This window comes from Rhipicephalus sanguineus, chromosome 1 (genome assembly GCF_013339695.2).
Source record: "Rhipicephalus sanguineus isolate Rsan-2018 chromosome 1, BIME_Rsan_1.4, whole genome shotgun sequence".
Lineage (NCBI taxonomy): Eukaryota > Metazoa > Arthropoda > Arachnida > Ixodida > Ixodidae > Rhipicephalus > Rhipicephalus sanguineus.
The window spans coordinates 207423411-207435831 of NC_051176.1; the positions used below are offsets into that span (position 1 = coordinate 207423411).

The 12421-nt window shown below is 46.1% G+C and overlaps 1 protein-coding gene across 2 annotated transcripts in view; it reads left to right on the forward strand.

The window, feature by feature from the left end:
• The window catches only part of LOC119406423 (guanine nucleotide-binding protein-like 1), a 41512-nt gene that overhangs the window by 21680 nt on the left and 7411 nt on the right, over positions 1–12421 (forward strand). For both annotated transcript variants that reach the window (XM_037673171.2, XM_037673179.2), the window contains exons 11-12: positions 1861–2020; positions 12244–12387. In XM_037673171.2, the coding sequence (XP_037529099.1) occupies positions 1861–2020; positions 12244–12387 (304 nt within the window). The remainder of the gene's footprint in view (positions 1–1860; positions 2021–12243; positions 12388–12421) is intronic.

The window sequence follows — 12421 nt, forward strand, 5'->3', positions numbered from 1 at the left end:
AGCATCATTTATTTACGTGGAAAAGATGCCACCCTGTAGGCGTTAGACACTACACTGCTGCCAAAATTGCTGGGGTACTCGCCAAATAATTACTATCCTGTTTTGCGGCTGCTGGTTGCTGCAATACCTTCTATCTTATTCACCGCTGTTTCAAGTTCATGTGGGTCCTAGTTCACAGCCAACGTTTTCAGAACAAGTCCGGCGAACGTTACTGAATTTTCTTTTTTGCCCCGCCACGGTGGTCTAGTGGTTATGGCGCTCGACTGCTGACCCGAAGGTCGCGGGATCAAATCCCGGCCGCGGCGGCTGCATTTTCGATGGAGGCGAAAATGTTTGAGGCCCGTGTACTTAGATTTAGGTGCACGTCAAAGAACCCCAGGTGGTCGAAATTTCCGGAGCCCTCCACTACGGCGTCTCTCATAATCATATCGTGGTTTTGGGACGTTAAACCCCAGATATTATTATTATTATTATACTGTATTTTCTTTCTTTTCCTTGGCGTTGCATGATACTACATGCTCGGTCTTGTAGACTGCTTCTTCTTCCACCAGAAATCTTGAAGTGGTAAAGCTTTGGTCTATGAATTTGTTGATGACAGAGAGCGGCAAGTTCACTGGAATGCAAAGGGAACGATAATTAAGGAGCATTAAAAAAAAGCGTCGCATTTTCTCACGTTTTGTGTGAGCCCCAGACGAAACGAATGCACTGAATAAAGATACAGAAGCAGCAGCATTCACCTGCTGAGAAGACCGATCAATTTGCAGTGTGATACAACTTGTCAAATGACATTGAAACGTACACGAATTTAGACCGAAAAAAAAAACACTGAATTGTCGGGACGGCACATCACAAAGTTGCCATAGGCGCACCGAAGCTGTACTTGTAACGGAATTGTTTTTGAACTGCTCTGATAGCGTCCGTGCAGCAGTAGTTGTTTGGGTACTCACAAATTCTCATATTTTGCGGCCTAAAGTTCACAGCGCGGTGCCAAAACACGCTCGTAGCAAAAGCGAAACCATCGGTACGAACATACATGCAGCCGCTCATACGTGCAGAGGCACCGTCAGTCGTTGAGAACCCGTGCGATCGCTGGCTTGAGGCTTCTTTCTGTTATGCTCCATTTGGTTACACAGGCAGTCTACTCTAACGAGATATTTCACATAGTTTGCACTCAGGGAGTGACTACCTTTCACACAAGAAGCTGGTTCAGAGGTCTTCAACGTGGTGACCACGTAAAGCGGGTGCTCGGTTTTCTGCCAAGAGACAGTGACTGTAGACCATCTTGTGCTTTCAGTTCATTGAAAATGATTAGTTTGACAGTAAAGAACACAGTTCCTTTCGAAAGTACTTACAGAAATGCCCTGGAGGGCTTCCGCGAGGTGTTTTTGTAGAGCGCTGACAGCAAAACCTATGGGAAGCGCGCTGGCGGTATCCTACCTAGCATACAATCTAGGCGCGTCCGATAGAGGGCGACTCTGTAACTCCTCGCCCCCAATACGGTTGCTCTCAACTCCAGCGAAAAAAGAAAAAAAATAGTGTGTGGCCACATCTGCCGATAAGCGGTGAGCAAGCGTTTCTTTAAGATATGGGCTTTTGGATAGGCCAACAGCAAGATGGGCTGCTTTCCGCCGGTCACCCCTGCTTTGGAAAATAGAAAGTGCTTGGCAATCTCGCTATCGGCGTGCTCGTGAACAACAGCGCCGTGTGTCCCGATGTTGCAGCTCCGGCCACCGGTCACTTGGGCTAATCTTTTTCCGTTGAGACTGTACATCGTTTTTGTATTCTTACTACTGTTCAGATGCTGAGCATGCCGGGTTCACATGTAAAATGACTGAAACATGCCAATGTCATCTAATACAGGTGCTCACTGGCTGCTTCCCAATAGCTCAGCTGAGAGAGCCTTACTCGGCCATTCAGTACATAGCAGAACGATTGGACTTGCCAGGTATTCTGAAGCTGCAACCACTTGACGGAGCTGGCGACACTCACAAGCCTTGGTCAGCTTTTGATCTTTGCGAAGGTGAGTCTCAATTTCTCAGTACTTTCTAGTCTTTCTAAGGTGGAAACTATCTTTTAAGCTGCTGTTAAGCTCAACACTGCATATTGTTGCTGTGCCCTCTAAGTGAATTACTTATGTACCGATTTGGCCAATGTAAAACTGCCTTCAGCATGGCTCTTGTATAGTAGTTGAATCCACTTAATACAGTACTTCTTTGAATAGATTATTGGACGTAACATTGAAACACCATGACACTTCCAAACAGTGCTGTACGTGTTGCAGAAATCAAGAAACTGATTAGAATTTAGTTTCTGACCTTTAAAAATTTAATTGATTATGGTTACAAATTACTGCCCCAACAATGTAACTGAGTAATCGTTGAAGAATACTAATTGATTACTTCTAAATTACCTCACTCGCAACATACTATATTTATATTGTACTGTCAGCCACAAAAGCTTGCGGGATCTGCAGCGCGTGGAGGACCGACGGCAAGCTGCATTGCTGTGCCACCTGCCGTCACACAGTGTAGTTGGCATAGTGTTGAAGCTATCATCACTTCCGTGCCTGACACGCTTTGGGCATGCGTGTCCTATTTTCCCTATCGGACATGTCTTGCTGCTCCGTTCCCCCTGATGCATCTTTCACACTTGTGGCAGCCGCTGAAGCGCCGCACCACTATTGCCACTCGTCTGCTTCGGCACTGCGATAGTTGACGGAGGCCACCACAGTGGTACAGTCATTGCGATGTTCAGCTGCTTCGTATTCCTGTTTCTTTGAAGCGCCTTTGGATTGTGTCGCATGATGCATGAATCGCGAGCTCTTCCTTAATTTCTAATAATAATAATAATATCTGGGGTTTAACGTCCCAAAACCACGATATGATTATGAGAGACGCCGTAGTGGAGGGCTCCGGAAATTTCGACCACCTGGGGTTCTTTAACGTGCACCTAAATCTAAGTACACGGGCCTCAAACATTTTCGCCTCCATCGAAAATGCAGCCGCCGCAGCCGGGATTCGATCCCGCGACCTTCGGGTCAGCAGTCGAGCGCCATAACCACTAGACCACCGTGGCGGGGCCTTCCTTAATTTCTAGGATGCTAATGAACAGCTTCACCACGGCCGCGGCAATAATTCGCTCATCTTCATCTGCTTCTGTGACCCTAGACTGACCATTGCAGGGAGCGTCAGCTATCCTTCTTTGATCATGGAAAGCTTGTACAACTCGCGCCACTACCGATTTAGATCTCCCGCCCAGTGCATATCTCCTTCTGGGGTGCGCCTCCCACAAAGAGGCAAAGATACTTTGAAATTGCCCCGCGATATGATTCAAGATACTCCGGCAAGAAGTATTTGTGATACAGATACAAGAGTCTACCACACTTATTGTATCCGATATGATACTTTCCGATTGTATCTTAAGATATTACGATACGTTGGCATATTTGTTATTACAGATCTATATAATGTAGCAGCAAACGCCTATGCAAAATAAATTTGCTTGAAAAGTTCTTAACTGTGACGAACTTTGTTTAATTTTAATTAAATGTCTGTTGGTATCTGAAAAACTTTGTCTTTCTTGCTCAAAGTATATTAGTTTCATTCCTAAACAACTTATTATGGTTGCCTTGGCTGCTTAACATGACAGCTCTTAATACACTGTGCTGTCGGCGCTTTTTACTTGTCGCTTTTGCAACTGATGGGAATCGCTGCTTTGCTTGCTGACCAGCTGTAGGGTTGGTATCTAATTAGAAGAATGTCCGTAAGGAGCCTCCGCACATTGGTGCAAATACGGCTGTGGAGTTTGTGGGGTTTTGCGGCTGCAGCCAGCCCTGAACCCTTTAGGGATGAGGCCAAGACCCAAAGAGATACGTCTTTACTGGTACAAGCCTCGGCCGCAACTGCCCGCTGCCAGCGCCTGCCCCATGACACGAGCGCACACGCGATCGCCCTCGTCTTCTACGAGCGCTCACAGCTGCCAAGCGTCTTCACATCTGGCGCCCAACGGGAAGGACCCCGCCCCGACATGTTCTGCCCGATCAACGTACGCCGGATCCCAGCAGCTCCTGATATCGGCCCCCTGCACGGCGATATCGCCTTCGAGGAGCTATGGGTGCTGAAACGGGCTTTCCTGGACATGGCCGCCTACGGTGTCTACGACCTCGTCCTCTTACTTCAGCCGGTTGAGAACCCTCATGCGCCTCTGCCTTTCCGGGAGAATGACCCCCGATGAGCAGCGGTGTGCCTTCATCGCCCTCGAGCACCTCGGCGCTTACCTCGGCATCCCGTTGCTCACGCAGGCCATGGAGGCTGTGGCGCACTCGTGCGGCGAGGTAGCACCTGGAGCCGACAACGAAGGCGGCGACGATGCGTGCGCTGAGGAGGTCGGCGTCGAAGCTCGTGCGGACTCGTGCGGCATGCCGGCACCGCGGGACGACCAGCGATGCGGTGGTGACGCATCGTCCGCCAACGACGGCGAAAAGAACGTGATCGCCGAGGCGTATGCATCGATGGACGAGGAGATCACCGAGAAAGAGGTCGAAGACTCCCAGGACGGCGAAAGAGATTGCGATGGCGGAAACCTCGAGATCGGCGTCAAAGAGAACATGCACGGCACATCCACTTCTGAGGAAGCGTGTCACGACACGGCACCGAAGGCGGACATGGAGATTGACACTGGAGGAGACCGGCAAACTGACGACAAGGTGGGCGCTGGTTTCGTGCTCGTCGATTTCCGGGATGACGACGATGGCGTTAGGGAACTCGACGGTCCGACAGAAGATCTTGGAGGGCGAGAAGCAAAGGATGGCAATGCGGAGAAGACGAGAAAGCGGCGGAAAAGGAAGGAAAAGAGAAACCACGACGAACAGGATGGAGACGAGGAGAGGGAGCCGAAGAAGCGAACGGTCGCAGGCAAGAACGAAGGCGATAAGGACGACGCCCGCGCGGCCGACCGTGAAAGTGGTGACACTGACCACGACAATTACAAAGACACCGACAAAAAGGACGCAGATAGCGGCGACAAACAGTCGGACGCTGAGGAGAAGACGGACGGGGAGAACGAGCCCAATGAACGGAAGTCGCCAGCAGTTAACGACTACCACGTGGAGGAGTGGCCACCACCCCGAGGTGAATGGTCCTGGCGGCGACAACGGAAACACACGACACAGCGAAACGTCTACAACGGAACTAGCACCAGGCAACAACGTAAGCACCAGGAGGACTACTGTGACTGCTCTGCGCCCGCTAGCTCGGTGGATGTGGTGCCGCACCAGGCGCATTGGCATTCCGTCTTGCTCTCGCCAATGAGCGTGGTCGTCAACCTGAGCGAGTCCGGTGAGCACACCGGACTCCGCCACTGCACAGGTCTTCGTGCAGCGGCGGAGTGGGTACACCTGCACGAGTCAGCGGTTACGTCCGACAGCCCATGAGATCCTACAAGGAGTTGTGGATGGACAGTGTTGGCAGGTGGTCCTGTGCGCCACGCGCAGTCTGCCGTGCCCAAGGATAGCCAGGACATTTGCGCGGGCTACCGGCGTGAAGTTGCCCGCAGCCTTCTTGTTTACTTTTTCCGAGGGGAGGGGGCAGTATGGGGACGCTCGTCGGCTGTGAGCGCTCGTAGAAGACGAGGGCGATCGCGTGTGCGCTCGTGTCACGCGGCAGGCGCTGGCAGCGGGCAGTTGCGGCCGAGGCTTGTACCAGTAAAGACGTATCTCTTTGGGTCTCGGCCTCATCCCTAAAGGGTTCAGGGCTGGCTGCAGTCACAAAACCCCACAAGTTATACCTTGTTCAAAACCTATTGCCGCTTACGCAATATCGGATAACTGGACACATGTACAGCAGCAACAACGCTGGTAGCAACATTTTTTGTGACGCATCATGTACACATAGGGGACATGAAACTGCAGTGACTTGTCGTATTCTACCTATGTGCTGGCATAAAGCATTCGTTAGCAACGTACTCATTAATGTGCAATATTCTAAGAGAAGAGAAGTAATAATAGAGAAGGAAAGGCAGGGAGGTTAACCAGTATAGAACAACCGGTTTGCTACCCTACACATGGGGACAGGGTGGGGGAGATTTAAAGATGGAGAGGAAAGAGAGAGAGAAAGATAGCACATGACACTGCACACACAGAATCAGTCGGTTACTCTCGCATGGTACGCGACATTTCTGTCACAGCCGCTTGTCCAAGGTCGTCTCTCTTAAAAACCTCAGCAGTGCCTTCGTCGCCTTCAGGTGTGACGTCTTCTGTTGACGACATGCAGCAATATTCTAACAATTTTTCTTTAATGAGCTTGTGCAGCCCAAAAACATCTCAGACACGTTGTATAGTGGCACAAAGCGTGCACAGGATACCATCCCTGTTCACACTATTGCCACTTATAGCTACAATTATATGGTGATTTGTAACGGTAAAAAATTTAGGGTGACCTAAAAAAGGAAAAAAAAATGCTATGTCTAAGTAAAATAGGAAGGCGGTTCCATATCAAACAATCCCAGTGAATAAGTATAGAAACATGATATAGGTGGCACCCCTAATAGCTGTGACAATTAAGCATTAAGTGTCGTCAACTTAACCTGTTCAGGTCAGACAGTGCAAAATTCATTGTCAGTGGAAAACAGCGTAAAAGAGCTCGGAGTGACGCTCACAAGAAAAACGCAGTATTTGGTATTACAGTGTTTCTCTAATCCCCTTCCTAACATCTTTAAGATGGTTCCTTATAATTTCCATTATTATAATGCAAAGTCAATTTGCTATTTTACTAAGCCATAAGCATAATTTTTTTATGGTATACTCCAGGCACACCCAGGTTATTTTATATTTGTCCTGTGAACATCGTCTTGACATAACAGTAAGCTGAAGTGGTATGTAAATATCTAAATAGCAGGAATGATAGATGGTCAAAAATAACAATAAAGCAGATAACTCATTTTCACAGCATGTTACAAAAACATATTGTAGTAAACAGATGGAAAAAGACAGTGCAGGGACCTAGGTAATGTATTGGTTGCAAAAGAAGGAGAGCTAAGAAAGCGTTTGTGCTAGCAAATAAATAATGATTTAAAAAGCTATTTGGATAAAAATAGCAGGGAGAACAAAGGTACAGTATGCCAATATATCTTCTAGGTAAATGTTTCTTCTATTAATCTAGTATCGGTACCGATGGTTTGATAGTTGTTAGGATCTAATTTCCATACAAGTCAATCTCATCGCACCTAATTCAAACTTACATCCACAAGATCCTTCAAATCACTGATTTGTGAAAGCCACGAGAAGCAAAGAAATCCCGTTCTTACCCACCGTGGTGGTCTAGTGGTTATGGTGCTCGACTGCTGACGTGAAGGTCGCGGGATCGAATTCCGGCCGCCGCCGCCGCATTTCCGATGAAGGTGATTCTAGAGGCCCGTGTGCTTAGATTTAGGTGCATATTAAAGAACCCCCAGGTGGTTGAAATTTCCGGAGTTCTCTTCTATGGCATCTCTCATAATCATATCATGGTTTTGGGACATAAAACCTCTACAATTATTAATTCCATTCTTACATTCTCCAGACTCTGTAATGAAACACCATGCAAAGCAACCTTCGATAAAGACTCTATAGCAGCTTCAGAATTTGTGCAATAGACACCGCATGCATTGGACTACGCAGCACAGTACAGTGGCTACGAGCACGTGTCACGGCACCGACAGAATCATAAAGAGAAAAAAAAAACAATCAAGAAAACAAAAGGTGGGCTTCACATAGACGTTTGCGCACTTATTTTTTGTCTAGGCGGCGCAAACGCTGCCACGTGACTCTGCTTCACCAATAGGGACGCACAGACCTCATCGCGTGCCCTTGCCGCCCTCGTTGGAGGACTCTGGCAGAAAGATAAGATAGTGGTGCTGCTTTTAGTTTCGTTCAGGTGGTTTTGTGGCAGAAATATCAACTTGAATAACGGAGTTCATTTAACCTTTGGTATTGTTTCACACGGCGATGTTGCAATAGCAGTATCATACATTGTTTCACGTGTCAAAAATACAGATACTGATACACGTCTTGAGAGTAGTATCATGATACAGATGCAAGATACCCAAAGAGTATCTAAGATAGTATCTGAGATACATGTATCTTCGATATTGCCCAGCACTGTAAAGAGGCAAGGTATCTTCTTTGGTACTCCGAAATGTGAGCTGGCATGGTCGGAAAACACGCATAAGCATCAATTCTGCTTTAAACAGCAAAGCGCGGCGAGCACGAATCGTCACAATGGCAGCTTCGCAGTGCTTGTGTTATCTATTCAAAATACAATTCATGCTCAGTGAGCACATCCTTGGAAGAAAACATTTATTCAGACAACGTTGTGTGGTGTGCAAAAGACACTCAGGAGCTCCGTCATTTATCAAGCAGCCAAAGCATACGAGCAGCGATGTTGACGTGGTGCTTCACATCAGGAGGAACGAAGCAGCAAGACATGTCCAATAGCAAAAGTAGGACACACCATGCACAAAGCGTGCCAGGCGCGGAAGCCTCGACACCACGCTTTGTGACGGCAGGTGGCGCAGCAATTCAGTTTTCCTTTGCTCCGCCACGCGCTCCAGACTTCTGCGGCCGACAGTACCAATACCAGGTGTTTCAAGAAATGTGTCCAAAAATCCTCAGAAAGATAGGAAATACGGTATTTGCTCACTGCCTTCATCATTACCTTTTCTGTAGAGGCAGGCATATTAGGATGACTAGAGACATTAATTACAGTATCAGTTTTAAAATTTGAGATAATTAGATTTTGATTAGAGAATAGAAGCGGTCGGGTCAAATGGGAGGATTCCTTCCTGCGAAGAGCCAATTGCCGCTGTGAGATTTCCGAAAGGCAGCCACATGGTAACTTTTGCGGAGTGATAAAGTTCGACTAGATTCACCAGCACAATTGAAACCAAAGCATTGAAGAATACAACTGCCGTACCCTAGAAGACGCCCAGAATGACAACACTGTTTCCAACAATGATTGCAGTGGTGTTAGTTCTGCTGCATTTGTTAACCTGTTGTGCCATGCATGCTGTCATTGCAATCAGTTAGATCGATGGTTGATATAACTTCGCTCACTCATTGTGGACGTCTCAGTGGAAACCATTCCCCCCCCCCCAGTTCAGGCTTGCTTTAGGTACGGGCATTTTCTGAGAATATTGATTTGGGTTCACATTCAGTTCTGGCTGAAATTCTGGTTCAGTTGCAGTTTGACACCCTGATTGTGAGTTTCGCCACATGGGACTGCAACATGTGTACGTGTGTAAGCGCGGCATGCTCCTCATGTCTTTAGGTTTCACTCAACTACTTACAAGCATATAATTGAGGCAAAGCAGGTCTCCACCATGACCTCTCCCAATTATATGCTTAAAGGGACACTAAAGGCAAATATTAAGTCGACGTTGATTGTTGAAATGACGGTTCAGAAACCTGGCAGTGCTACTTTTGTGCCAAGGAAGTGCTTATTTTGAAATAAAATCACATTTTAGTGGTTCGCATCGCGTTAGCGCACTTCAAATCACCCGCCTGAAAGCGGTGTTTCTCACGTCACTGCTGCCGTGCCCATCGTTGCCCGCCTTTACTGCATGGCGGCGTGCACTGTCGGCGTGCGCCATTCGGGCATCCGGCAACTTCACATGCGTGCGGCATTTTGTCGAACTTTCTGTCAGAGCGACTTTCACGACCGTGCAAAACACACGCGGCAGTACGCGATACCGAAACTACCACTGAGACGCGACCGCGTGAGCGAAGCAGGGTGCCGGGCGAAGCGCAGTTCGGCGAAAACGGAACCTTTGAACCACGCGTGCCATTCCCCATGGCAATGCCAAAGAGGTTCTTTTTTTATTGCAGATAGTTTGATTACGAGTGATTAATTGTAGTCAAACTCTCTCACGTCGTCGGGATCATTTTCAAAATGTCCCACTCTTGGCGCTCATCATGTGATACATTTAGCTTAATTTCTCAGTAAGTAGGGCACTGCTGTTTATAATATTGCCGTTATAGACGTCATACATTGAGCTTTCACTCTGATATAAATTGTTATTTGCCTTTAGTGTCCCTTTAAATGGCTTTACCAACGTATCCAAAAAAACGACAGGAAGGGGAAAATGGAAGCTTGCGATGAAAAAATCCGTTAACAGTGGGTGGGTGCTCGAACCTTGAGCACCCAACCACTGTTTACGAGTTTTTTTTTCACCAACGTATGTTATCAGAATGTCCTGTAATGTACAGGCTTCTTTGTGTCCCTGCAGTGTGACATAATTGCAGTGCGTATTTTGTTTTCAACTCCACTTCGACTCCGCTGGCTCGTTTGATGACAAGAAAGCTTGCACAATAAAGGATAAGCCTATGACACCTTCACTTCAATGTATATCTGCCTGCTAACTCTCCTGAATTTTTCTTGAGCTACCAATTTTGGCCCAATCCACAATTTTATAAATGATACAGCAGGATTTTCAAAAATGAATTGACTTCCTGAAAAAGTTCTAAAACGTTTGGTAGATGGAAAGGTGCCAGATTATAAAAAATAAAATGTTTGCAGAAAAATAGTTGGGATAATACTTGCATTACCTACCGTATACCAGAAGGTTTGAGCAACATTTTTACGTTTTCTGGTATAGTTCCTAAAGCAGGCAAAATCAATGACAGTAGATTCACTGAAAAGTCCCTGTGGTCTTAAACACAATCATTTGTTTTTCAGCTTCTGCTGTGACAAGTTTACTGTCGCTTCTTCTATGCTGTTTCTAAAATGAAGTCATTGTCTATAACAAAGTGCACAAGTATTCCACAAGAGGTGTTTGTTCAGGGCAGAGTTTTTAAAATATGTATGCTAACACACTCTCCCTCAACCCCATGTCTGTGGGACTTTCATGAATTTTAATGTTCATGGACTGGCTGGTATATGTATATAGCTCAGAATTGGAGGATTTTTGGCATGTAGGCAATGCAGTTGAAATTTTGAAGCTTTTTACTAATGAGGGAGTCGTTGCCAGGGTGAAATGCACAAACATTGGTGAAAATGATGAGAATAGAACCCGTGTGCAGCCCTCAAAAGTTACATCATCCCAAGAGGTTCTTTCTATGATTGAGTCCCTTAGAGACTGCTATACAAAGCACCCCTTGCTAAATGAGGTGCAATATGTGGGTGTGCTGCAAAATGACACAAGTGTTGGTGCCAAGCAGGGAAAGTTAGCTGTATTTCTACTGCAAGAAAGTGAGAAGTATGGCGTTCTTTATTGTCCTACGGCAATAAATACTTTGTGCTGAGTTCTTATTCCTGGCTTTTACCTGTGCAACCTGGTTATAAGAATTATCAGCTATAGTAATACAATTATTGTGGCATTTCATTATTGTTTTAGGTGGAGTCACCTCCACTGTTGTTACAGTCTGTTAACTTTTTTGCTTTTATCTGGCCGTTAAATTTTTATGGACACCTTTTATTCTTCTATAAGCATGCTTTTTTTTATGTATGACCGCCTGCTTATGTAGGAAACAGCAATGCAAAAGAAATTTTAAGGGTAAAGGTTGCCTCTGCAGGCCTTACATTTGTCTGCAGTGTTCAACTACTACAAGCTTGATTATTTGTGAATAGTAGTGATATGTAGTCTGCAGGATATGGTATCACTGTTATGGCTTCGTTCTCTCTTTGTACGGATGCCACTGTACTTTTCTACCTTTGTTCTCTAGGTGCAGGCATTGCAAACAGCAATAAGCTGCCCGTTATTCATTGCATTACTGTTACTTTCCCTGTGTGTTTTGTTCAGATGAACTTACAAAGTCACCTCTAACTAGAAGAGCAAAAAATATGCGCAGTATGAAAATGCTCAACGCACAAGTAAAGGAAGATTGCATACCCTTTCCATTGATTTTTCCTCCCTCCCCCCTTTCTTTGGTATATACATAAAATCTTCAAAAGATGGCTTTAGAGAGTTTTCTAGTGTCCTCAAGTAGCCTTGCATATGCAAAATTTCTTGCGCATTTTGCTTGCTTGTTATACTCTCTTAGCATTCTTTCGTACACCCGGCATCATTTCATAACTTGATCCACCCTTTCTATAACTATCTTTTCTTGTTTAAATAATGAAAACCATCTGTCGCATGAAATGGTGGTTTGTTGTAATGAGTGACTTGACCATATTAGAGCCATTTTCTCCTTTTTATTCATACCATGGCATTTGTGCCTTGCTTATATATATGAGTGTCATAAGCTCTATGCTTCACCTTCATTCTTTACAGCTTGGGCAGTGGAAAGAGGTTATCTGACAGCAAAGGCAGGACGCCCTGATGCCTACCGTGCAGCGAACAGCCTTCTGCGAATGGCGCTTGATGGGCGAACACTGTGCCTTGCATTTCGGCCACATGGTTACTCACAGAATAAAGGTACATTCTTTTCCTAATAAAAAAAACATGGGGG